Source organism: Sinocyclocheilus rhinocerous, unplaced genomic scaffold, assembly GCF_001515625.1.
Source record: "Sinocyclocheilus rhinocerous isolate Xijiao unplaced genomic scaffold, SAMN03320098_v1.1 scaffold601, whole genome shotgun sequence".
In the NCBI taxonomy this organism is placed as follows: Eukaryota; Metazoa; Chordata; class Actinopteri; order Cypriniformes; family Cyprinidae; genus Sinocyclocheilus; species Sinocyclocheilus rhinocerous.
The window spans coordinates 1216328-1243682 of NW_015656605.1; the positions used below are offsets into that span (position 1 = coordinate 1216328).

The 27355-nt window shown below is 41.4% G+C and overlaps 2 protein-coding genes across 5 annotated transcripts; one reads left to right on the plus strand and one right to left on the minus strand.

Annotated features, from left to right (window-relative positions):
* The first annotated feature begins 340 nt into the window (after positions 1–340).
* On the plus strand, positions 341–21901 carry LOC107720450 (structural maintenance of chromosomes protein 4-like). 4 transcript variants are annotated; one of them, XM_016528153.1, is made up of 25 exons: positions 362–563; positions 808–905; positions 1099–1210; positions 2362–2552; positions 3326–3517; positions 4245–4421; positions 9775–9939; positions 10686–10813; positions 11140–11280; positions 11421–11571; positions 11655–11819; positions 13174–13407; positions 13560–13745; positions 13827–13988; positions 14074–14299; positions 16163–16242; positions 16553–16705; positions 16781–16907; positions 17072–17261; positions 18557–18701; positions 18789–18962; positions 19504–19686; positions 19794–20026; positions 20232–20415; positions 21536–21901. In XM_016528153.1, the coding sequence occupies exons 3-25, from the start codon at positions 1111–1113 to the stop codon at positions 21692–21694; spliced, it is 3846 nt and encodes a 1281-aa protein (XP_016383639.1). In that variant the 5' UTR covers positions 362–563; positions 808–905; positions 1099–1110; the 3' UTR covers positions 21695–21901. The 4 variants fall into 4 exon arrangements, with proteins under 4 accessions (XP_016383641.1, XP_016383639.1, XP_016383640.1 ...); XM_016528155.1 differs by lacking the exon at positions 20232–20415 and having other exon boundaries at positions 341–563; positions 808–923; positions 21536–21660; XM_016528154.1 differs by lacking the exon at positions 808–905 and having other exon boundaries at positions 545–563.
* Positions 21902–23181: 1280 nt separating this feature from the next.
* On the minus strand, positions 23182–25808 carry trim59 (tripartite motif containing 59). Its single transcript, XM_016528125.1, has 2 exons — positions 25748–25808; positions 23182–24554 (listed from the first exon to the last, which is right to left on the minus strand). Exon 2 carries the CDS (start codon positions 24523–24525, stop codon positions 23338–23340), a length of 1188 nt encoding a protein of 395 aa, XP_016383611.1. The 5' UTR covers positions 24526–24554; positions 25748–25808; the 3' UTR covers positions 23182–23337.
* Between the last annotated feature and the right edge of the window lie 1547 nt (positions 25809–27355).

The following is a 27355-nucleotide window of genomic DNA, read 5'->3' on the forward strand; positions in this document are numbered from 1 at the left end:
TGAGAGTGTTTTATCTATCTAATCTCCGTTTTTATTTTAAATGGTTTCGAATGTTTTCAAAATTTTATGTATTTCTTACAGATTTACTAAAGGACTCAGTGACTTTAAAAAGTCTATTTTTTTAAACTTTGTTAACAGGTTTACTTGTTTTTGTTTAGCTAAGTAATTTATACTGTTTTTTTAAATACATTGCTTTTAAATTGACTTCTGCGTCATGTCACTAAAAAACAAACAAACTAAAGCTTCGTCCCAAATGATGCGCTATACACTATGTAGTTACGCACTATGAACACATCACTCGCACTATACTACAAAACAGTGCATGAATATGCGATTTGGGACGCACCTAAATAAAACTGTCCGGTCACGTGACGTGTGCTCCCATGAAGCACCGCGCGGCCCTCAACGGACTCGGGTTCGTGCGCTCGGTTTACGCGCCATTTACGAGTGAGAGTTCAGTGCGGGGAAGCGAAGCGGCGCGGATTTACCCTCATTTACCCTCGTTTTACTCTCTTAACGCGCATATATCGGAGGAATATCGACGGAAATCAGCCGAGTCGAAGGTAAAGGACGACATTTATGCGGATCGTGAAGCGTCAGTTTGTGTTAATACAGAAACGGAATAACCCGGTTTTATTAAACTGACGGCTGATTCGTTTCCAGCACATTTGTTTTTAATAATTACTTCAGTCGATATCTAAATCACTCTCTGCTTGTAAAGTTTCACTAAACTGTTTTCGACGAGCTCGGTTGTCGTGAGTAGCTGCAGTAGCTTTTAGTTTTGTTATATTTCTCTGCTTTCTTCAGTTTAGCTCAGACTTGAACTCTTTGACGGCTGTCAGCTCAAACCCAGCGGGCTGAAGAGTTTGTTTCTCTCGGTGTTTGAGCTCTTCATCGCGTCTGAGGTGCTGGAGCTGTCAGCGGTATGTTTTCCTTTGTGTGAGCGATGACACACACACACACACACACACACTCATCATGTTAGAGTTTTACCCGAGAGTAAAGGTAGTTTGCGGAGTGTGAACGCAGACAGACACGGGCTCTGAGCCTCATCAGTGCAGATGGACGTGTGTTTGACTCGGGCTGATGTGCTTTCAGGTGCCGTGAATCATGCCTGCGAAAACAGCCAAGAGCTCGACGGCTGCTAAGAGAGCGGCGGAGGCGCGGGATGAGTCCGCCGCTGAGAGCAGCTCTCCGCCCCGCCTGCACGGTAAGAGCGGCCGGAGGAAGTTTGTTCAGAAGTGGCTGACGGACACAGCTGTCGTGTCACGAGAGAAACCATCACTGCAGTTACACTGCAAACGCGCTGATGTTTCCTCTCAAACACGGCTCTTTTGTTTAGTGAAGTCAGTTAGCTTACTGCTAATGTAACTTAATGTTCACTCAACTAAACCGCAGGAGTGTTTTGCTCACCCTCGAGCTGTTCTAGGAGTGTATGACTTTCTTCTTTCAGACGAATACAATCAGAGTTATATTAAAAAATGTCCTAGCTCTTCCAAGCTTTATAATGGCAGTGAATGGGTGTTGAGATTTTGAAGTCCAGTGGCTCCTGTGGGTTCATAAATGCCTCCTGAAGTGAATCGATGCGTTTGTGTAAGAAATAAATATCCGTATTTATAACTTTATAATCCGTAATATAACTCTGATTGGATTCGTCTGAAAGAAGAAAGTCATACACTCCTAGGATGTCTTGTGGGTGAGTAAACCAAGGGCTAATTTTCATTTTTGGGTGAACTATATATATATATATATATATATATTCTTCTCTGGCAGAAACAAAGAAAACAGGATTTTGAAATGTAAATTCAGAATTCAAAGAAAAGATTTGCAAGAGATTAATTTGGAATTGCAGTAGATAAACAGTGTTTATATCTTGAGGAGAAAAAAAGCCGAATTGTTAGAGGAAAAAGTCACAATTACCTTTATTTTTTTGTCCCATTCTATAATAATGCAGTAACATCTGGAACTTTTACAGCTGTGATGTGGATGTGACTGCTATGCATACACTTCTGCTGCAAAGAAAGTCGTATGATGATTCGTTTCTCATTTAAAACCCCTAAGTGATGTTCACAAATCATTCTCATAGTTTTAACAAAAACACTATTAGAATTATTCAATAAATGACAGATCGTGTGTGTTTAATCGTGGCGTGCACGCGTGTAGCGTGATCAGCAGGTACAGTGAACGCAGCAGTGCTCTGGCCTGAAGCACAAGCGCAGTAGTCCTGTTTGGATGGTGTTTTCTGCAGGTTTAGTCAGATGCACACACTGGAGTTCTGCCGTCTTTCTTCAGTCTGTTTCTCCTGGTGTTTGATCAGATGACGTGTGTGAGAGTGCTTTGATTGACTGGTTGTCTCTGTAGATGCGTCTCCAGGCGAGTCTGCTGAGGAGCTGGATAACCGCAGTCTGGAGGAGATCCTCGCTAGCATCCCTCCTCCGCCGCCTCCCGCCATGAGCTCCGAGCCCGGGGCCCCGCGCCTCATGATCACACACATCGTCAACAGAAACTTCAAGTCCTACGCCGGAGAGCAGATTCTGGGCCCCTTCCATAAGGTATCTGCAGCCCTTTCTGCTTCAGAGTTCAGTTTTCTGATTCACTTGTGCTTCATGTCTTTGAATCAGCTGTTTTGTTTTTAGTGGAGTCACTTCTCAAGTTCACACTTTTTGCAGTTCTTCACATAAAATCATATTCCACAATGCAAGTAATTCACATGAAACTCAAACCAGTGTTATTAGTATCATTAGTATGCTATTACTATACTGTTAGAATCATTTATATGCTATTATAGTTTTTGTTAATACGTTCACTTTATTTAGTTTCAGTTATTTTAGTAAACAAATGGGAAATGTTGCCTTAGCAACTAGCTGAAATATGAAAAATATGAAAGTGTTTTTTTTTTTTCTTTATGGCTTTAGTTATCAGAAATAACCCTGTCTCAAGCATCAGTTGCACAAATAATGCATTTATTGTTTCAAAGTTAAACAGTGCAAAGTCATACGTGAACACGCAACGCAGTAAAAAACGTCTCTTTTTTTTTTTTTTGGCGCCATTGGCTGTCTCGTCATTCTGTTAACAGTGTGCAACATGCATTAATTTTCTGAAGATTGTGTGATATCTACCTTTACAATAAAAGTCACTTGCTTTAACGCAGTGTCATTCAGACATTAAGAGTGATTGTGTTGAAATGCTTGTTGATAGATGTTGTTTCCACTCTTGCAAATGCAGCACCTCTCTTAGCGTCGCTGATGCTTTGACATCAGTGCAAGAAAACCTTGAAATGAGTTACTGTTTGCATGACGTTTTGTTTAAACCTTTCTCTCATCAGCGCTTTTCCTGCATCATCGGTCCAAACGGCAGTGGCAAGTCCAACGTGATCGACTCCATGCTGTTCGTGTTTGGATACAGAGCTCAGAAGATTCGCTCGAAGAAGCTGTCGGTTCTGATCCACAGTTCTGACGCTCATCCGGACGTCCAGAGCTGCACTGTGGAGGTGCACTTCCAGAAGATCATCGACAAGGTGAGCCAGGCCTAGTGATGAAGAGCACACATGAACAGATTTCTCTGTCTCCACAGTAAATTCACACTTTAATTTTAAAGGCCATAAATATGGTTATTTTTAAATGGCAGTGCAAATTATATCTACACTGTCAGCACTGTACTTCATCCAAAGCGTTGTCAAACATTTCTCTTATTGTTGTGTAAATATTACACATTTGCACACAAAATAGTTTAGTTTCCCCACTTTTATTTTATTTAAACTATTCTAAAAGTTTGCATGTTCACTGTATTTGTGTTTGTACAATACATATTTTAAGCAGTTTGTTGAAGAACCCTATACATTATGCTTCTTACTGGTTAAGTTTTGTCTGCTAAGTCATATTTATATTATTAGAGAGGTACTTTAGATAGCACAGCTTGGACTCTAGATGGTGTTTTGAGGTCGTGCAGTAGCCTACACAGCGCAAGAAAGTTTGATTTCAGTCTTGCACTGAGTCTGTTCATCTCTGTGGACTAATCTACTCCTTCAGCCTACACGCTATAGTGAATAAATACTTGCAGCACTGGACTCCTGAAATCCTGTGCTGAAATTCAGGCCCTGATTTAGTTTTTAGTAGCTTATATGATTTGAGATGCTACATGGCATATTTGTACTATACAAACTGTATTTGTCATGTCGGTAGTTCGATGAGTGTTTCAAACCCCTGAAGTCTACCTGTCCCTGTTGTCCTCCTCTGTGTGTTCAGGAAGGAGACGACTACGATGTCATTCCCAACAGCTCTTTCTACGTGTCGAGAACTGCTGCCAAAGATAATTCCTCCTCCTATCACATCAATGGCAAGAAAGCAACCTTCAAAGATGTGGGCACACTGCTGCGCAGCCACGGCATCGACCTGGACCACAACCGCTTCCTCATCCTGCAGGTAATCATGTCACCGTCACCTCTCTTGAAGCGCTGCATGCTTTCATCTCTGCTGTTGGCCTCTCGTGTTTTCTGGAGAGTCGTGAACGGGCTAAACCGGGCTAAATCCACCTTAGACTGCTATAGCAGCGCGTCATGGTTTTCAACATGAGGGAAGGTGCAAACCATCATTTGCTGCTCTAGAGTTTTAAGGGACTCTCAAATGCTAAACCTAACAATTGCACAAGGCCTGTAAACATGGACTGTCCAAAAAGGTCAGAGGTCAACATCTGTCCACTCTACCTTCCTCGCTTTAGCAGCACGTAAATATTGGCGTGTTAAAGTCAAGACCAGCCCCGATATTGTGTGTGCTGCTTCAGTGAGGCAGGAGCCAGCCTCCTTCACTTCCTTCATCATTATTCACTGTGAGTGCTGCTGGTCCATGACTCCAGCTGTTGTTGTTTCAGTGGCTGATCTCACACACTTTCTCTGGAGCACACTTCCTGTAATGCTGGGAAGCACTATTTATTTTCCAGTATTGTTGCGCTTTTTATACAGATATTACTTGTGGTGGTTCGTTTAAAACCTGAGCATTATTTTGCTCCGTTATTTTGTTCTGATGGTGTGCATGTGCACGCTATTAAGCTTTCGGAATTTTCACGAGGACAGTGACAATGCAAGTCATTTTATTTTTAATTATTTAATTAAGGATCATGTTAATTCAGTTGAGTAAGCACATTTCCACTAGCGTCACCAAACATTCTTTATTTCGAAAATGAAAGGCTTTCCAAAAACTCTTCCGGCAGCCATAGTTTGACAGACCTGTCCTAAACTCGCACTGTTGGTTGAGCCAGTCTTGCTGTGTTAGGCTGCTTGGTCTGGGGTCACATTCATCAAGATCTTAAAAGTCCCCCTGTAGTCAAAAATGTTATCCTTTAAAACTCATCTTTGATCATCAAAATGACATATTTAAATGTTTTTTCTTGTGGAAAATTATTTTCTCATGCCTTAAAATAACTTGAATGCAACTCTACACCCTTGCCTCATTTACTATACGCGGATCTATGAATATGCAAATTAGCCCCGCCTAGGGCTGAACGACTTTGGAAGTCACTGTAATAAACAGTGTTTAAAAAGTGCAGTGCACATGTTTACATATGTCTGTTAACTTTAACTTTAACTTTTTTGGTCGCGCCCCCCCTTAAACCTATAAAAAAAATCTGCCCCCCTTTCCCGAATCCCCATTAATTAAGCCATATGTGTTTGAACCAGTGTCTGACTCCGGGCTACTTTTACACTGCTGCCGCGGGTTATTATTCAAGTTAGCGGTTCTAAATACAAATAAATAAGTGCTAACAGCACATGACATCGTGAAAATAGGGGGAAATATTAACAGTTAGTGAAACTAGTAAAAAAATATAACTGTTACCGGATTAACCTGGCTGCCTTCTCACTAGACCCTCTGCTTCGCAGCACAGTTAATGATATGCTAAGGATAGGATCCTTTGACGCGATTGGTTACTGAATTTTGTGACGTAGCAAAAAAAAAGGCTGTTTCAAACTGCGTTTCTGTGACTGCCTTTGGGGAAACTACAGTTTTAAGGAGAAAATACTCAGCAATGGTGTTGATAAATGGTGTTGGCACATGGTTTGTCTAAAAGCATATTAAAAACACCACATAGACAAATAAACAACATAAACTTGATTCTCACCACAGGGGGACTTCAAGTTCAGTATTCTTTGGGCTTTATCTGATTGTACGAGTCACTAGGGCTGGGTGATATGGCAAAAAAAAATAAACGTTTGACCGGTTCTCGATTTTTTTATTTTTTTATTTTTTAATGATTTTTAACTAGTCAACTTGAAAATGTTACTACAACATGATTAAAGTAACCTTTTCTTTATTAACCCTCTATTTAAAGAAATTTCTTTTTAAGTGCACCACACATGAAGTTGTCAACACGATGTAAATGTTAAACAAATCACTTGTTAAAATACCTTTGCAAAAAAAGATGCATGAACTACAACTACACCTTCTACAAAATTGTCTTATACATCTTATATGTTCAGAAATAATACAAGGTAATAAAAATGCTTCAAAAAATTCTCAACAGTCAATGTAACTCAAATTCAAAATGACTGACTTTATACATAGAATCCCAAAATTGTACATTTCTAAACTGTACTTCTAAATATATCTGTACATTCATTTAAACAGTTACGTTTCTCTATATTTCTACTTCTGTATATAGTGCATTATTTAATTTTCTGTTTTTCTTATATTAGTGTTATACTCCATCTCTACTGTGTAATTCCTATGTCTGCTGTCTGTATATTTCATATTATATGTTCAGAAATAATACAAGGAAAATGCTTTTAAAAAATCTCAAAAGTCAAGGTAATTCAAAATTACTGAAGGTTTAACACCATTAGACTATTAATAACTAAATGTTCTGTAAAAACAGTGAACAGCAGCTTTCAGCCTGTCAACATGATGCAAACATGAACTTTCAGACATACAGAAGTAGTTCTTTACAGGTTTTCATTCGATTGCGCTGCTTTTCCATAGTTTTTTCTGTGTAAACATGGACGCGTTTGACTGTTGCGCTCGCGTCTCATGCATGAAATGGCTTTCTAAAAACTCGGTGCTCAAGTTAAAAGAAGTTCAACTCCCATCTTCCTGCATTTTTTCCTATTCCACTGCCCGCGTCGCATCTCTGTCAACACAAAAGCGCATTCAGTGTGAACGGCACCTAGCGATAACCACACGTGAGCGGTTCATCTGGTGCGCCGACGTGCGGTCGGATCATTCTTTTCTCTTTACTGTTAACATTGGCATGTTGTCAAAGTGTCTAATTCTAACGCTTGGTAATATTTCTATTCAATATCGTGATTCCTCGATTTATAAAAAATAAAATCATGGCAAAACATTAAATTCGAATTAATCGACAAAATCTGAAAAATCGCCCAGCCCTACGAGTCGCTGATCAAAACGCAGACTGTTTTCATCATGACTGGCTCGACAGGATCTCAGCACTTGGCTTGACCAGTGTTGGGTGTAATATATTACTCAGTAATTCATTACTGTAATTTAATTACAGTTACTTCTGATATAATTGCATTAAATACTGTATAGACCAGGGGTGCCCAATCCTGCTCCTGGCGATCGACTATTGGGCACCCCTGGTATAGACTATAAAACAATTCTTTATAAAAAAAAACATAGTTTTAGATTTAACATCAATTTAAAATCAAATGTTAAAATGTATGTTTTTAATGAAACCTTCTCCCTTTAAATTCTGTGGTCAGTTAAAGAATAATTTATGCAATTTTATATGATTAATTTGAAAGAATTGACACAGCAGTTTCGTGCATGCATGGCCGATCATTGTTTACATCAGCAGTGGTGTCACATGCCTAGTGATGATGCATATATGTAGCTACTAGGGGTGCAGCGGTTCAACTTACTCACGGTTCGTATCACGGTTTCGGTACGGTTCGGTATGTGCTATGTTTAGGGGGAAAACGATATTGTCAAATAAAAATATAAAGAAAATAAGTACAAATAATCTAACTACAAGCAACAGCACAAATAAATACAATAGAGCAAAGATACAAATAAAATAAACAGTGCTTTTCAGGTTTTTTAGGTAGGTCTAACATTAGTTTTTAGGTACAGAAATTGAATAAAGTAATCAAATGTAAAATAACATTGCATATTTGACTTTATAAATTAAAGATTAATCCTTATTAAAGTTACAAGTTATTCAGTCAAGAGCAGTGAGTGATTTCCGTGTTGTTGCTGTTTGATTAACATTAAGAAAGTGCTGTCACTTTAAGAGAACGCACTGATCCAGTGCACTGATACTGTATGTTCAGCAGGCTATGTCTGCTAGGATACTCACCAAGATGGGCATTTTGACAATTGTTGTATGAATTTGTCCATTTAAGCACATAATTCACAGAGAGCTTAAAGGGGTCATATGATGTTGCTAAAAAGAACATTATTTGGTGTAATGAAATGTTTATGCGGTTTAAAGTTAAAAAAACACATTATTTTCCACATACTGTACATTATTGTTTCTCCTCTATGCCCCGTCTTTTTGAAACGCGTCGATTTTTACAAAGCTCATCGGTCTGAAAAAGCGAGGTGTGCTGTGATTGGCCAGCTATCCAGTGCGTTGTGATTGGCCAAATACCTCAAGCGTGAGACGGAAATCTTACGCCCCTCACCATACTGTGATGATGCCCTGTCCGGCCGGAGCGAATTCAAAAACATGAAAACCCATTACAAACGAGGCATTCATTGCATCCAGTGGGGACATGGCTGCAGCGTCAACAATACTACAGCGAGAATAAAAGTTACGCCTTTTTTCTTTGCGTGAACATTTGGGCGGTGTTATGCAAATCTTCCCACATAGTGAGGTAGATATGTGGGGGCGTGTTCGAACGAGCCGTTTTAGGTAGGTGTGGCTAACTCTTAACTTTTATAAAGAATATCTCTTTGGATTTGAGACTTTAGTCTTTGCAACTTTACAGATCTTCTTTATGCACCAAGAGCTTGTAACACTCCAAAGAGAAAGGAAAAAATGAAATCGCATCATATGACCCCTTTAATACTTGCACGCGCTTCGGATGAGCGCACACACAGATCTTCTCACTCTTGCGCGCGAGTTCACGTCTTCTGGCTCTTTAATATTTAAACTGGCAAGGCTTAAATGAGTTTAGTTTAAACACAGATAAATAATAGGTGTAACTGTAAATAGGCTTATAATTGGGATACCAGAAATTAATTGAGCTAAATTGAAGCCGGTATGTAATGCATAAACCGCTGTCGTCATCTCAGTCTGTTAACAGAGATCAATAAAATATGAAACGTACAGCTAAAACGAGTCTGTGACGATCACATGGTCCAATGCAGGTTGTGCAATGCAACTTTTTTTAAAGTTTAGTAGTAGCAGGAATGCAGCGCAATATCAACTAAAAACTCCCAGAAGCATTGACGATCACGTGACAAAGCCGTATCGGCATTTCCAAATTAGTTTGATTGATGCATTGCCAAATCAGTGGTGCAAAACACAACAAGAGATCTTGAGAGTTTTAGAGGTGTAAATATATTTTTATATGAACTATGGTGGGTTGTCACAGTCTAGGTAATTAATGAGAGATACTGGTTAATTGCAGTGCAATAATGGTTGGTGAATGGTTAAAAGAAAACGGTTTATATGTAGTATTTTTTTGCATTGCTCCATGTTTGTTTGCTTTTGCAACAGAATAGCAGAATCTTTAAGAGGACATGTAGTGACTGTTTAACGTCTCAGTGCTCAGCCACGATTAGGTCTCAGTGTGTGTAAGTGCTGTCGTGTCATTGTCAGGGCGAGGTGGAGCAGATTGCCATGATGAAGCCCAAAGGACAGACGGAGCACGATGAAGGCATGCTGGAGTATCTGGAGGACATCATCGGCTCCTGTCGTCTCAAAGAGCCCATTAATATCCTGTGCCGGTGGGTGGAGCTACTGAACGAGCAGCGCGGAGAGAAGGTACGACAATACAGCCATCAATCAGCATGTGATCGTATGCTGCAGAAACCTTCATGAGCAGCTTCACACAGGCCAGGATCTCACAGTAGATTTACCCTTTTACTTTGGCTCTAAGAACAAGTGAGTAACCTGAAAAGTGACCCAATCTGTCACTCAAAATCTGTAATATGATCCGAGCCGTGAGTTTTGTGATCCGTTGCAAACCTACTCTTGTTATTTGAAGAAAAAAAAAAAAAATACTATAATATATATACAGGACGCGACACAAGACACATTTACATCATGTCAGAGCTCACTGTCTGTCAAACATTTTATTGGTTTGCTATATGTCTACTCCTGAGAAAATGGTTTTATTCTGTTGATACTCTTGAAAGGTTTTTAAACAAGTTAATCCAAATTTAGATTTAGAATTAAGAAAAATGAAGAAAGAAAGAAAAAGTTTGTAGGGCCCTATTGTTCAAAATGTTGAAATTGAGACTTTTGGACTTATTTTTTCACTGAAATAAATGTTTTTGTAATTACACAGAGAGTAAAGTACCGAAAAAAGGTACCAGCACTGAAATTCAGGTACCGATACAGTACCGTACCGGTTAAACCAATATGGTACTGGCTGGAGAAGGACATCATTGGTGCACTGTATCACTGATTGGTTTTGACCAAAAGTGTTTGTGTCTTATCACACAGCATGTAAACGGCTTGATTTTGCTGTGAACCGTGTCAGTTGTAGTATGTGTGTTTGTGTGCAGCTGAATCGAGTGAAGCTGGTGGAGAAGGAGAAGAGCGCTCTGGAGGGAGAGAAGAATAAAGCCGTGGAGTTCCTCAGCTTAGAGAACGACGTCTTTAAGAAGAGGAACCTGCTCTGTCAGTTCTACGTGTAAGACACATTCAAACCTGTGAACAGCTTTGAGTGACAAAAATACCCTGTGTTTGAATGAATTGGTTGAGTGAATGATTCAGTGACCCAATTCAAAAGAGAGCCACTCATTTCATTTCTGAACAGGTCAGTGTTGAGATTTTATTTTATTAGTAACTGTTTCATAATGAATGTGTGCTGTCTCTTCATAGTCAAACTCAATGATTTCGTGCTGTGTGCAGTGAATTAGAGCCTCAGCAATGGCGTTGTGCTGCTACTCCATCAGAGATGTGCTGGGTTTCCTGCAGAAGGTTTGGTTATTCGGAGTGACGTTTGTATTTCTACAGACATGATCTACAGAAGCGTGTGTCCGCCAAAGAAGCTGAGAAACAGCAGATTCAGGAGGACACAAAGGAACTGAGTGACAAAAGCAGCCAGCTGACAGAAGAAATGAAGACCAAGAACGAGGAGCTGAAGGGCGTGGAGAAGTGAGACCTTTTCGTCCCTCTAAAAGCCTGAATAATGCCTGATGCTTTAGTATTTGTGTGTCGTCTGCTGCTCAGACCGTTGTGTTTTGGCAGCTGTCTTATAGTTGAGGAGTGTTGTGGATGTTGTTTTTCCTCGGAAGGAAACTGACCAAGCTGACCAAGTTCATAGAGAGCCAGAAGGAGAAATTTACCCAGCTGGACCTGCAGGACGTGGAGGTGCGCGAGAAACTCAAACACACCAAGAGCAAAACCAAGAAACAGCAGAAGCAGCTTCAGAAGGACAAGGAGAAGGTGAGGCGTCCCGATCTGGAGAAGATGAGCAGCTCTGTAGCCTCTCGACTGTAGATCTTCATGAGCGCTTGTGTTCTGTGCAGCTGGAGGAGGTGAGGAGCGTTCCCGCGAGCAGTGAGAAGATCATCACGGAGGTGTCTGCTCAGAAGGAGGAGCTGGAGAAGAAGAAACTGGTGGAGGAGCAGAAGCTGGCTCAGGTGATGGAGAGCCTGAAGGAGGAGACCAGCGGCCTGCAGGAAGATAAAGAGGTGAGAGAATGCCTCACAGACACGGCATGAGTATGTGTGACGCCAGCCGATAGCACTCTATCATCTGAACTGTGCTCCGACTTCATAATGCAATTAATGCAGAGTAGTGATCGACCGATATTGATATTTTATAACCGATACCGATACCAATTATTTGCGTGTGATTTTCTGCCTTGGACTCCGTATAAGGCTTGGAGCTGGTCTTATTCAAATAGCTAGCTGTCTGCATAGAGACCAGCTGCAGATTGAAACGGCTCACTGGAGGACAGTTTCAGACTCAGACAGCCCTAACGAGCCGGCAGACACGCCAGAAACCTAACTAAACTAAATGCAAAAAAAAAGTGAAAATTTCATCCGATGTCCCCTTTAAAGAGCAACAAAACCACATTTGTAGTTTGAATTTCATAATAAAATTGACCAGATTTGAAAGTTGAGACTTTGATTCGTATGAAAAGTATCAAAGCACAGAGCTTATCTTTGTTTTATTGGATGGGAGGCTCTACAAATGATGTTTATTATCAGAAAACAGCTCAGACTAAAATAATATTTTTGTTTTGTTTGGTTTGGTCTTTTTTAATTTTATGTGTATTTATTTATTTAGATTACATTTTTTGGTGCATAACTACTTTAAATAAATTTGTTTGCCTTTCTGTTCGTAATATGTTTATAATGAATGTCTCTAATTAGATTTTTTTTTCTTCATTCCTGTTGTGTTCTAAATTATGTTAAATGTCAAGGATTTATGGAATGAGAGAACTGTAAACACTTTTCATATATATTTTTTTGTATCAGTACATGCTTGTATACCAGTATCTTTTCCTTTATTTCTGAGTATAACAACAAAATGTTACTTAAGCACTGCAGTGTTTCCCATAGACTTACACACTGTGTGGCGGCAGATGGGCTGATTGAAAATGCACATTCATTCTCTGCCAGCAGGAGGCGCTTTATTAGCGGCAGAAACAGCGGTTTCCCCGGTAACGGCTGTAATCAAAGCAGCGCTGCGCTCATAAACGCTGCGTTATCAGGCATTATAGGAAAGATGAAATGAAAATGACATCTAAGCTTTTCTGAAGACACTTCAAAGATACATTCATATAAAAACATCTGCGCCGCGTTTTGATTTTGAAACTTGCAGAGCTCATGTTTATTCAGCGAAGTCAAAGCCCTTTGGAAAATCTATTTGTGGTGGTCAGTGTTTTTGTGGGCCGTCACAAATAAATCAATGTATGGGAAACACTGGACTTACACACTGCTGCGACTTTCTCTTAACAATGCAGTTTTGAGGGGGGTGTTTTTCTGGAGAATATAGTACCTGCTCAATCTTTGCTGCTTGTGTGTGGTGTTCCTGCAGAAGAAAGAGCAGGAGCTGCTGGAGCTGAGTAAGACGGTGAACGAGACGCGCTCACGGATGGATGTGGCGCAGTCAGAGCTGGATATCTACCTGAGTCAGCACAACACGGCTGTGAGCCAGCTCAACCAGGCCAAAGACGCTCTGCAGGAGGCTGTGGACACGCTGAGAGAGAGGAGAGCCGCCATCAAACACCTCAACCTCAGAATACCTCAGTGTGAGGAGCAGCTCAAGAAGGTCTGTGTGAAGTCACTTGTAATAGAAGATCATCAGATGATTTTGATTAAATACTTAAAAACCGAGGGAATTAAACGTCTTTCGCATCCATCTTCCTGTTGTCTGTCTAATAGATGTGGCTTTGATTGTGAAACTGTGTGTTTGTGCTGCAGGACGAGCAGGAGCTGGAGCAGATCTCTGAGCAGGACCAGCAGAAGCGGCTGCAGGTTGGAGACATGAGACAGAAGGTGGCTGAAGCCAAGAGCTCTCTGTCCACCAACCGCAGCCGCAACAAAGTGCTGGACTCCCTCATGCAGCAGAAACGCTCGGGGAAGATCCCGGGCATCCTGGGACGGCTGGTGCGTCCCTCACGTTCAGCTCGGCTAGAGAGTCTTTCTGTGCAGCTAAACATGTTCACGTTCCTGTCGTTGTCTCAACAGGGTGATCTGGGAGCTGTTGATGAGAAATACGATGTGGCCATCTCCTCCAGCTGCGGCTCGCTGGATAATATCTTAGTGGACACCATTGACACGGCGCAGAGATGCGTCACGTTCCTGAAGACCCAGAACATCGGTGTGGCCACATTCATCGGCCTAGACAAGGTGAGTGAATGAGCTCATGATAAGGCATGATGTTCTGGAGTCTCGTCCCGTGTGTCCAGTGCTGATGGTGTTTGGTGTTGTTCAGATGAAAGTGTGGCAGCAGAGCATGGGCTCCATCTCCACTCCGGAGAACATCCCTCGTCTGTTTGACATGGTGCGTGTGAAGGACGAGAGCGTGCGGCCGGCGTTCTACTTTGCTCTCAGGGACACGCTGGTGGCTAGAGACCTGGAGCAGGCCACGCGGGTGGCGTTCCAGAAGGACAAGCGCTGGAGGGTGGTCACGCTGCAGGGGCAGATCATCGAGCAGGCCGGTCCGTTTACTCCCGTCTCTAGAGCACTAGGAAATCATTAGTTTCTGCTAAATTCAGTTTTCATTTCTCTGGGTTCTGTTTTAATGGTTAAATTAACTATTAGTAATTAATGGTGCTCCGATCAGGATTTTTGGAGCTGATCATCGATCACAGGAAGCAGTGTCTGCCGATACAATAATGATACCGATCTTTTTGAAGCAGCTAAATATTTGGTCATGCAGTGCATTTTTTGTTCTTACATTGGGGCAAGTGTTGCACACAGCACAAGCCTGATTTCAAACTCTGTATTGATTTCACAAAAAAGAAAAGTAAACAGTCAGTAATACAATAAGAACAAATAAACAATTTATAAGCAGTAGCACAAATAAATAAACAGTGCTTTCATTTTATTTTTTTTAAATAAGGAATCAAATGTAAAACAATACTGGACAGTATTCCCTGAATAAGTTAAATACATATTAATCCTTACAAAATTAAGGCTACAAAAGTTAGTCATTTAAGAGCAGTGAGTGTTATTAAAGTCAATCAAACAACACAGACAGAAAAAAAATCAGACAGCAGCAGGATTATTAGTCTGGTTTCTGCACTGATCTGATATACTGTTACACAACTATCTCAGCTGTCTACGTTCACTTAAGACCAAACCGCCTGCGTTTACGTGCATACTCATGGAGCCGGTAATTCTGTACATGCATTTGTGTGTGTTTGACCATTAAAACACAGTTTGGTACTCGTGAGCTGCTTGTGAGGCCTTATGTGTGCGCTTTGAGTGTGCAAGAGCGCTGAATGGTTTAAACACTGGCAAGACTTAAAAAGAAATGCAAATTATAAACTTCAGTGACGATGCAACACTGCCTCGATTGTGCAAGTGACGATTCCTGTGTCAGCTGTGCAGCTGGCTTTAGTGCAGACGTGATGTGCTGATTTGAAGCCATTTGTGCATTTAGAGAGAGCTATAACACTTATTGTCTCACGGTGCCGCTGCGATAGCGAGCCGTAGCCGATCAATCGGAGCTCCCCTATTAGTAATCAAAGAGAACATCTAATTCAACTGTTTATTAAAAATGTAGCAAAAATTCAAAAAAAAAAAAATTCTTCTAAATTCAGTTTTAATTTTTCTGGATTATGTTGAATGGTAAAATTAAATATTAGTAATCAAAAAGTCTAATTAATTCATGAATCTTACAACAATTTATTATGAAATGTTTAATTTTTTCGCAAATCCTGTGATTGATTTATTTTTTTTCTGTATCGTTTTAATGGTTTAATTATATTTTAATAATAAAAAAACATGTTTAATCAAATTAATTAATAAGACGTTAACAATTGAATAATTTATAAATTTCTACAATAATGGGGCCTTATGAAATGTTTTATTTTTTTCAGCAGTTCAGTTTTAATTTTTCTGGATTTGATTTAATATAAATTCATGGTCAGAATCAGTGGTAATCAAATGAAGGCGTAAAATATGAAATGTATTCTTTTAAAATGCAGTCAAATTAAAATGTTTTATTATTAACAACAACATTGAAGTACATTTTGCTGTTCAATTAGTAATATTTCTGTTATAATTTCTTCAAGTTAAAGCAGACTTATTTTGGGGGGTTGTAGTGAAGAGTTCCTGTGTATCTGCAGATAGTTTTCTAAAGCAAACGGTGTGAAGCTGCTGAAGTGACTCAAAGTGACTGAAGCAAACTGACACAGGCACTACATGCAGATTCACATTTATTTATTTTTGCAGTTTTATATTCAAAAACACCAGTTCCTGTCGTGATTTGACACTCCACTTTATACGAATGACATTATTCCGAACTGTATTCCATCTGCATTGAGGAATCATGTGTCTGTGTGGATGACCCTCAGGTACCATGACCGGAGGAGGAGGACGAGTGATGAAGGGCAGGATGGGCTCCTCGGTCTGCGCTGATGTCACTCAGGAGCAGGTCAGATTAGATGATAACTGTCTCACCCTCATGTGGGTCCAAACTTTTCTTCCATGGAGCACAGCAGGATGTGTTTCCAGATGGTTTGCGCTGCTCGTACTGTGGCACTTTTAAATTCGTATTATGTGCAATTTAATTATTTTTATTTTTTGGCAAAACTCAGTTGTTATTTGACTTGTTATTTTTCAGTTTGATTCATTATTTGATTATTAAATAAACATTTTCAGCTCCAGTTTTTGACCAAGAAAACTTTCATTGTGGTTCTGGTGTTTCGGTGCATCACTAGCTAAAGATGTGTGATTGTGCGCAGCTGGATAAAATGGAGAGCGATTTGAACAAAGAGCTGACGCAGCTGCAGGACTGGCAGCAGAGGAAACATCAGCTGGAGGAGAAGGTGCACAACGCCAGACGTGAGCTGAGAGACATGAAGAATACACTGGAGAAATACACGGCCACCATCCAGGTCAGACAGCACAGCTAAAACATCAGCGTGAACGTGAGAGCCCTGGCTTCTGTTGACCCGTGATGTGTGTTACAGAGCCTGACCGAGCAGGAGCTTCATCTCAAGACTCAGATCAAAGACCTGGAGGCCAACGTCATCTCCGCTGCTCCTGATAAAGCCAAGCAGAAGCAGATGGAGAAGAGCCTGGAGGTCTACAGGAAAGGTGTGTTCGTACAGCATCATTAAAGGGGAAGTTTCTCCTGTCATCATTCACTCAGTCATACCTGCGTGAAAACAAAAGACATTTTGAAGAACATTGGCCCCCATTGTATAGACAAAAATCATGTCGTTTCTTGATCTCATAATGATTTTTGTTTTTTCATGAAGACTTTGAGGCAGCGTCCACTAAAGCAGGAAAGGTGGAGGCGGAGGTGAAGAGGCTGCACACGCTCATCGTGGACATCAACAGCCATAAGCTGAAGGCCCAGCAGGACAAACTGGACCAGATCAACACACAGCTGGATGAATGCTCTTCAGCCATCACTAAAGCCCAGGTGGCCATCAAGACTGCTGGACGGTCAGTGACCACAGCTACTGAGACTGTATCCGTTAGTTGTCTTCTTCCGCTCTGGAGTCTATGGCAGCCCATAGAACCGCTTGCGGGAAAGTTATGAAATTTGGCACACAGATAGAGGACAGTCGCAATATTAACCATAGCAAATGTGGAGTCTCTATCTCAAACTCACTAGCGCCACCGACAGGCCAGATTTGCACTCATATTTCTGCTAATAACTTTTGAACCATAAGGTCTAGAAGCAAAATTCTAGACCTCTGAAAACTCTTGAGTCTTTGGCTCATACTAAGTCAGATGGACACCAAAATTTAAATTTCTACGGGTCAAGATTTTTCGCATTTTTGAATTGTGAAAAATCTACTTTTTCAAACTCGTCCTAGATGGTTTGTCCAATTTTCACCAATATTGGCTCAGATCATCTTCAGAGTATTGTGGCAAAAAGCTATCAAAAGCTTTTTGATATACCAAACTGTTTTAACGAATTTGACAAAGTTTGTGCAAAAAAGGACATGAGGCTATATCTCCACAACGCTTTAGTGGATTCTGACCAAACCTAGTATGTGTTATAACAAGCATGATCTGAGGGCATTAGTTTCCACCTACTGGTCAAAAGATATTTTAAAAAAAAAGACATTTCACATCTAAAAAGAGATCTGATTCACAATTACACCAACTGGATGTAAAAGTTGAGTGTAAACCCTTCCGATAAATATGAGACAAATGCTGTAAAGCAGCGCTACATATTATACTGTATATGCTGCTATGTGTCACACACACAAGTTTAGCTTTTGTTCCCTTAAAAGGAACTGAATGCCTTGTTGCATGCACTCCAGTGATGTAGTGTTCATATTACCAGTAATGTATTTTATTATCTGATATCGATTTACAAAGGAAAATGTCACGGTTCCAGGCCTGCTGAGCAAAGGTGCATGCTAACTCTGCACCACCTGCCCAGTTAAAGGCATTTTGGCTGATCGCCTACTGTATGTAATGCAAAAAAAAAAACAAAAGTTAAAATATAAACATTATATTCTAAAGCAAACAAAAAATGACCACTGTTTTAAAGCAGAAATGACATGTTTCACCTCAAACCGTTTCTTTACAGTTAAACAGCTGATCAAAGACATTAATTTCAGCCCGCTCAAGTAGGTTGTGTTTTAAAGCACTTCATGAGCACATTTGACTGAAGTTCTCTCTCCGTGTGAATCTGTTCATCCTGTGGGATGCATCAGGAACCGAGCTCTGTAGAGGGCCAGTCGGTTCGTTTCTGAAGTGAGTGTGGTCCTCTGATGTGTTAGTAATCTGAAGAAGTCCGAGGACAGCGTGTCTCAGCTGGAGAAGGAGATGGGAGAGAATGAGAAGCTGATGGAGGAGCTGACGGAGCAGCTGAAGAAGCTGGAGGAGGCGGCGGGAGAGATCATGCAGACGTACCAGCAGGCTGAGGTGCTTCTGTCTCATCCTCTCTCTCAGACGCTGAACACGTGAAGACGCTCGGTGCTGATGTCTGTGTGTGTGTGTGTGTGTGTGTAGGAAGCTCTGCCGGAGGTTCAGGAGCAGCATCGAGGAGTGCTGCAGCAGATCAAGGCCCTACAGGAGCAGGAGCACGCGCTGCAGAAGGAGTCTCTGAGTGTGCGGCTGAAGGTGGAGCACATTGACACGGCCATCGCTGAGTGCCACAACAAGATCAAACACTGGGAGAGAGAGGTACTTAGCCACAGACACACACATCTGGAAACAGACAATATTGACTGTATATTCCCAGTGATTGAAAATCTAAATATTGAGAAAATCATCTTTGAATTTGTCCAAATGAAGTTCTTAGCAATGCATATTACTAATCAAAAATTAGGTTTTAACATATGTACGGTAGGAAATTTACAAAATATCTTCATGGAACATGATCTTTACTTAATATCCTAATGATTTTTGGCATAAAAGAAAAATGGATAATTTTGACCAATACAATGTATTGTTGGCTATTGCTACAAATATCCCCCAGCGACTTAACACTGCTTTTGTGCTCCAGGGTCACATATATTGTGCACTATAATGTATAATCATGTAGCCCAGTCATTAAGTGTACTCATTCAGTCCTAAAGACTGTTTTTAGACTAATTACATGGGAGCTTTAACAGATATTTGATTTTTCTCGCCTACCGGATGTTTTTTGTTTGAATGAATCGAAGGCCGTACTGGCCTGTGCGTTTCCGTCTTCTCTCTGCGCTCACAGTCCTGTGTGTTTTAGGCCAGCAGGCTGTCGCTTCACCCCATCGATGGAGCTCCAGAAGAAGAGCTGCCTGCACTGAACCCAGAGCAGCTGGAAGACATCGGCAATCCAGACATCATCAAGAACGAGATCGCTCTGCTGGAGGACCGCTGCTCCAACATGAAGCCCAACCTGGGAGCCATCGCAGAGTTCAAGAAGAAGGTGCCTGAGATTGACTCGGATGCAGTGATTTGGTCAGATAATGAGTGAGTGAATGAAATCGTCACTGACTGACTGACTGTGTGTCTGTGGTCTCTGTGTGTGTGCAGGAGGAGCTGTATCTGCAGCGGGTGGCGGAGCTCGATGACATCACCACACAGAGAGACGCCTTCAAGAGAGGCTGTGAGGACCTGCGCAAGCAGAGGCTGCACGAGTTCATGGCTGGATTCAACATCATCACCAACAAACTGAAGGAGAACTACCAGATGCTCACGCTAGGAGGAGACGCCGAGCTGGAGCTGGTGGACAGTCTGGATCCCTTCTCCGAGGGCATCATGTTCAGGTGTGTGTGTGTGTGTCTGCAGATCAGTACTCTCAGGAGAAAAACTGAACGACTGACTATCAAACGCTGCCAGACTTTTTAAAGCAGTTCAAGCACAAAAGTCTTGTTTTTGTGAGTTTTTGTTAAGTTGCAGCATAAGGTCCCAATCCAGCCAGCCTCTAGTAAGTGATATCTCGACAGCTTGGTGTGTTCTGTGCGTTCCCAGTGTGCGTCCTCCTAAGAAGAGCTGGAAGAAGATCTATAACCTGTCAGGAGGAGAGAAGACGCTCAGCTCTCTGGCGCTGGTGTTTGCGCTGCATCACTTCAAGCCCACGCCGCTCTACTTCATGGATGAGATCGACGCTGCTCTCGACTTCAAGAACGTCTCCATCGTGGCCTGCTACATATACGTACGTACACTTACACCTGCCTGACGTAATGCAACCACACAGTACTGTTCACAGTGAACACAAAACCGCTCCTCAGCATTCGATGTCTTACCAGCCACGTGAAGGGAGATTTGGACGAATGAGGTTTCACATAAATCTGGCAACCAGTATGAATCTAATAGTATTTAGTGCAGTTCTGCCAGTGTTTCCTGATGTGTAACATTTAGCCTGTATTTCCCACCTACTGAGCTTTATTGCCAGTTCAGGCATCAGTCATGAACGATATTGTCCTTTACACATGGTTGTGCATGGTCAAGTGCACATAGAGCAAAGCACAAAAAGCGAAAAAATGTTTTTATCATTTATTTCTGACCCTGCAGCACAAAAGCAGTGTTAAGTCGCTGGGGTATATTTGTAGCAATAGCCAACAATACATTGTATGGGTCAAAATTATACATTTTTCTTTTATGCCAAAAATCATTAGGATATTAAGTAAAGATCATGTTCCATGAAGATATTTTGTAAATTTCCTACTGTAAATATATCAAAACTTAATTTATGATTAGTAATATGCATTGCTAAGAACTTCATTTGGACAACTTTAAAGATGATTTTCTCAATATTTAGATTTTTTTGCACCCTCAGATTCCAGATTTTCAGATAGTTGTATCTCAGCCAAATATTGTCCTATCCTAACAAACCATACATCAATGGAAAGCTTATTTATTCAGCTTTCAGATGATGCATTAATCTCAATTTCACAAAATTGACACTTAAGACTGGTTTTGTGCTCCAGGGTCATATGTCTTATGTTCTGAAACATTGCAGTGGTCATTTAACGTTTTTACATTTCACATCTTCATTGTACATCTATTTATATATCACCTTTTAATGAGCTTGATTTTAATGAACTCAGTTTTTTCTTAAATGTCCATCCCTACATACACCTAGACAAAACTGAATTCAGTGTAATCCTGAAAAAAATTAACACAATTATATAAAAATGAATGAATAAGTGTGTCTTGTAACAGGATGACTGATTGTTAAAGCCATTGCTGATTTGAAGGAGTTCAGCTATACAGGCAATCAGTGCAATGCTAATTCTAACATGTTTCTGTTGAACTTTCCCACATTATTGCAGGAGCAAACCAAGAACGCTCAGTTCATCATCATCTCCCTGAGGAACAACATGTTTGAGATGGCCGACCGTCTCATCGGCATCTATAAGACACACAACACCACCAAGAACGTGGCCATCAACCCCAAAACCATCGTCCTGCGCCAGATCGAGACGGCGTGATACTCTGTGAACCACTCGCTCCTTCTGATGGTTTGGCTGTTCATCACTTCTCTCGCTTTCTGTCTCCAAACCTTTTATACGTCTCCTTCATTCTGTGCTGCTCCATTCATTCCTTCATTGTTTTTAAATCAAATGAGTTTTATACTACATAGTAATTATAACATGGAATATTATCATGCAGCTTAATATTTTAAATAAACATTAAATGTGGCATTGTGCGTTTTGTGATTCTTATGTTTAAACTAAAACACAATCAGCACTTGTTAATGGATTTCTATGGATTGGATTTCTAAACAGCCAGAAGAAAGCATCAGTCCGGAAGAGTGCGGTTTCTGAGAGCTTTATTCATCTCTGAAACTTCAGAGAAATCAGGAAGGAATGACTGAAAGAGCTAATAGATGCTCTTTTATACAACAAGTACAGTGCAAACAGTAAGTGTTTTTAGTAATCATTTGTAGTAGTACAAAAGAGTAGAACAAAATTAGAAATGTACATATAAAGTTCTTAAAATTAAGATAAAAAGTAGGTCCCTAATGTCTTGACGTCTCAAATTGTGCTTATCTAGTCAGTGTGGTCCCTATATCTACAAGCATGATGGCTGCATCCGAAACATACTTCCCTACTATATAGTAGGCGAAAAACAGTATATGACAAAAGAAGCAAGTCCGAATCCACAGTACTCATAAAAGAGTAGGGATGTGAATGTAGTACTTCCAGATTACATCCATACTATATAGAACATACTCTTTTTGCGGCCGTGAAGTAATTACTTATTCAAAAAAGTACCTACTGGAGAGTATGCAATTTCAGAGGCAGCCAAAGTCTAAAAACAGACGCAGGAGGTCTATGGAACTGTGGGAAGACGGCATTATGGGTAACGTAGTTTACTTGTACTGCAGTTACACAGCTACTCATTATTTTTAGTAACAGACTGTTTTATAAACCACGATTTAAAACAAACGCGCTCTTCTGAACTGAAGTACACTGGTTTTCTGAACAGCTGATGTGAAAGGGGTCGAGACACGGGTTCTGTCGAGGATTGCACCAGTGTTTTGTAATCCATTCACAAAGAAACTGCTGTTGAAAGATGAAGCAGATGTTTTGGATCTGACTGTTACTGCATCGCAAAGCTTCATGATGCTTTGTATATTTAAGGATGTTTACAAAGCACTCGCGTGCAATACTTTTTCCCTATATTAAGTAAAGATCTTGTTCCATGAAGATATTTTGTAAATTTCCTACTGTAAATATATAACTTAATTTTTGATTAGTAATATGCATTGCTAAGAACTTCATTTGAACAACTTTAAAGATGATTTTCTCAATATTTAGATTTTTTTGCACCCTCAGATTCCAGATTTTCAAATAGTTGTATCTCGGCCAAATATTGTCCTATCCTAACAAACCATACATCAATGGAAAGATTATTTATTCAGCTTTCAGATGATGCATACATCTCAATTTAAAAAAATTGACACTTAAGACTGGTTTTGTGCTCCAGGGTCACATATGTGTAAATGGTTTGTAAAAACAAACCAGTTTGACCCAGAAAAGCATTGAGCTTGTGTTTCACGAAGGCTGAATATCTGCATCATCTCCAGCATTGAACACTAGTGCGGTGTTTTGAGAAAGCTGAGCAGATGCTAATAAGCGTTTTCTCCTAAGCTAGAAATAAAGGTGTTTAGTTTGGTGTTGATGTTCTGTAGCAGACAGCAGAAGAACGTCCCCATCTCTTGGAGCGGCTGGGCGAGTTCACTTGAAACTATATGAAAGAGACCAGAAAGCCCCGGAGTGCTTCCACACGCTGACTGTACACACAGAGCTGTGAGCACCAGCACGAGCAGCAGCAGCACCACAACCGCCGGAGATGAAGGACGACGCCGGAGCCGAGCTCCATCAGCGGCCTGAGCACCGGTCCTCGAGCATGATATTTCAGGAACAGGAGCGTCTCTCAGACCTCTGATGGTCACGTCACACCAGTGCTCCTCGAAGAAGCGCTCTGCCCGCGGAGCCACGTGAAGGCTGGGGATCTCCGGCAGCGGCGTCTGGATCAGAGCGTTCACTCGCTCCCTCAGCTGATGCAGCTGCTCCAGATACGCCAGCGGACACTCCTCGCTCTCCACGGTGGAGCTGAGGGACAGCAGCTCGCTGTGCTCCTCCTGCATGTCCTTCACCTGCTGGATGAGCGGATCGTAAGCGCTGGCTAGCAGCACGCTCGCCCCGTCCAGAGCCTGCATGAACCGCTCCTCCTTCTGAGCCAGGATGAGGTCAAGGCCCTGGAAAAACCGTGACACGACCTCGCGGTCATTCTGAACCAAAGCTTGGCTGCGTTCCTTCTCCTGCGCCAGGCGTTCGGCCAGACCGCAGACCTCCTCCCAGCGCAGACTCTCCGTCAGCCGGCTCTGGGCGCCGCGCTCCTTCACGCAGGCCGTCTGGAGGTCGTCGATGGCGTGGCCTTGGTGCTGGCCGACCGTCAGACAGAAGCCGCAGATGAGCTTGCGGTCCTGGACGCAGTAGACGTTGAGAGGCTGGCGCGGGTGCTCGGGGCAGGTGGGGGGTCGCTCGCGCTGGTACTTCTCCACGATGGCCCGCAGGCAGACGTTGACCGGCAGCGCGTCCACGCCGTTAGTGGGCAGCTCCACCACGCTGCGGCAGCTGGGGCACTTGAGCGGCAGACACAGGGGACGCCAGATGGAGAAACTGACGGAGACCTGCAGCACATTCTCCAGACAGCTCCTGCAGAAGGTGTGCGAGCAGGGCAACACTCTGGGGTCAGAGAAGAGAGCGTAGCACACCGAACACGTCAGATCCTCCTCCAGATCATCCATCATGGGGGAAATGCAGCCAACAGCGGTTTACCCTGAAAAGAGAGATTGAGATGTCAATAATTTTATAAAGACACAAGTGGTCCTTCTCAGGTTTATATTCAGAACTGCCCACGTATCATTCATAAAGCTTTATAGATCAGTTTATTTCAAATGTATGTTGAATTACTGCCGTTTTTGATCCAGGGCTTGATTTGGGATTGTTCACCCAAGAATTGGTGAATTCGCTCTGCTTCGTGGGATTTCAAGACTTGAGTTTATCTTCAAAACAGATATTTTCAATGAAGCCTGAGACTTCTGTTTGACACTTTAAACCATTTGTAAAAGAGAAATGAACATAGAGCACATCTGCTGTACCTGCTTCACACTCGGCTTCATTAAAAACGATTTAATTTGTGTTTGAAGATGAATGAAAGGATGAAGGAATGATCAGGTGAACTATCCCTTGAAGTAGTGTTCACTGGATTGTACAATGGATTTAACAACCTACTGATTGCTCAGGTGACAAAACACAAAATATATTTCTAAAAAAAAAAAAGAACTTTTAAAAGTAGATTGTTGTAAAAGTCATGTGATCCAGGACATTTTTACATTATTTTTTACTATGTCTTAAGGTCCATTGGGGACTTGTTAGCATGCTGTTATACATGCCTTTTAGTGCAGATTGTTTTATTCTGGTCACAGACCTTAAATCTAGTATTTATATTATAAAATTATGACCGTCTAAACAAACCAGCAAGACATTTTCAGACAGAATGAAGGCTGATTGGAGACTGGTTCACATGCCTGTGCTGCTTGTATGTACACAGTGCTGCTAAACAAAAGTAACTAGTGTTGAGAGAGTTCAGTGTCTACAGACAGAAGTGTCCCGAATCACTTTCTACAAGAACCCCGCTGTGACAACTTGCCCCATCTGTGTGTTCAGAACGGGTATTATTTAATCAACTTATGTATTTTTTATTTTAATATTAATACAAGCTAAATATCAATACAGTAAAATATAAGCACTCTCCGTTTCAATTAATTTAACACAAATATACTTATTGACGTATTGATGAGTAAGGCGACATCACCGAAACAAAAAAGCTATCAGAAGTTCTTCAAACACCATCAACATGCTCATTACCAAGACAACGTAATTACACGAGGAAACATTAGAAACTGATTAGGACTCGGAAAATGTAGAAACATGTTAAAGTGCATTAAAGACAGAAATAAGCGCTCTGACCGTCAGAAGCAGTGCGAGTCCAGCGGACTGACAACACGACATGCGCATGCGCACACTCACTGCTGTCCACCAATCACAGCTCTGGATTCAACGCGTCTTCAATGCAACACTTGTTGCGTCTTAAGAGAAGGAATGTGATTGGTGGAAAGTTGATGTTGAAACCCGCATGTCCGTTATAACTGTGTGTGTGTGTGTGTGTGTGTGTGAGAGAGAGTGTGAGTGTGTGTGGCCATTACCATCCAGGTGCCGAGGAACACGATCTCTGCATGTGTTCAGGGAAGGGCTCACTGTGACAGACACGTCTGGTAGCAGCAAAGATGTGTGTGTGGTACTGCGTGTATCTGGTGAGTAGCTTAAAGTTATATGTTCGGCTGCAGCATCTTATGTTGTACTTTGGATGGTGGTCTCTAGCATGGGACAATGCTTTTCCCACTCAATAAATGAAATAAAGGCTGCCATACATGTAGAGATGCCGATTTCAGAAAAAAATGGAGTGGGCTCTTAACCGTTTCCAGAGCTGTATATGCCATATTTGTAATTTTGAGTAAACTGGATCTGTGCAGGTAGTTTACAGAGTTTCTGATATAAAGACACAAATGTCTGAACTATGTTTCAGAGGTGCTGTATGAGGACGTTCAGTACTTTGTGTTCATCATAGTGTTGGGGACGCTGGCTGCATCTCTTATGCTGTGCATGTGGCTCTTGAATAAACTATACTACTTCATAAAGGCCTGGAGACAACGGAGATGCTTACCAGGTAACACACTACAGTTACGGTCATCTACATGTATAGAAAGTTGCCACACAAGTGTCTGAATGAGTGTCTGCTTTAATAAAGATATTTAATGCTCGTGTCAGACCACACACTCACTGACGGGTGGAAGAGGAAACAATCAGGCCGTCTGATCCGTCAGAAACAGTGTTCAGCAGAACATCAATGTTTAGAAGACGCAGTCTGACCAGTTCTGCAGTGCTGTATTCTCTATAGAATGAGATGTTTGTATTCTACACAGAGCACACAGAGACTGAGCTACAGCCGCTGTGACGAGAACAAGCGCTGACGACGGTAGAGCATCTTCCATCAGAGTTCTCTCTGAACATCGCTACACAACATGCTGCTGTGCCCAGCGACAGGAAGTGCCACAGTCGCAAATGGTCAGAGGACTTCCTTTCTGGTACCAGACGTCCTTTGTGTGTTATTTTTAATTGCTAAAAGTTTTTGAAAATCATCGGATATTGCAGGGGCACATTTCTCTGTGGTTCAGGTACCAATCCTAACAGAATTCCTCAGTCATAATATTTGGTTTGACAAAAAGATTTAAAAGTGGCTCAATGTCATGATTGCTAAATAGTAATGTCTAACAAATAACATATTTAATATGTTTTTGTTTTGTTTGAGAGTTTTGGCCGAGATGGGTCTGATCTTTTTGTGTGTAAAGGTTCAGAATAAACATCTTTGCAGAATGATGAATACCTGCACTGGTTGCTCTCATTAAATGTAGAGTTTTGCTTGATCTTCTATTTATCTCAGTTTGTCTTTTCTGGTGTATAGAAGGATCGCCTTCCTCTGTTTGTACAGACTTGCTTTGACAACAATGAAAACTGCAG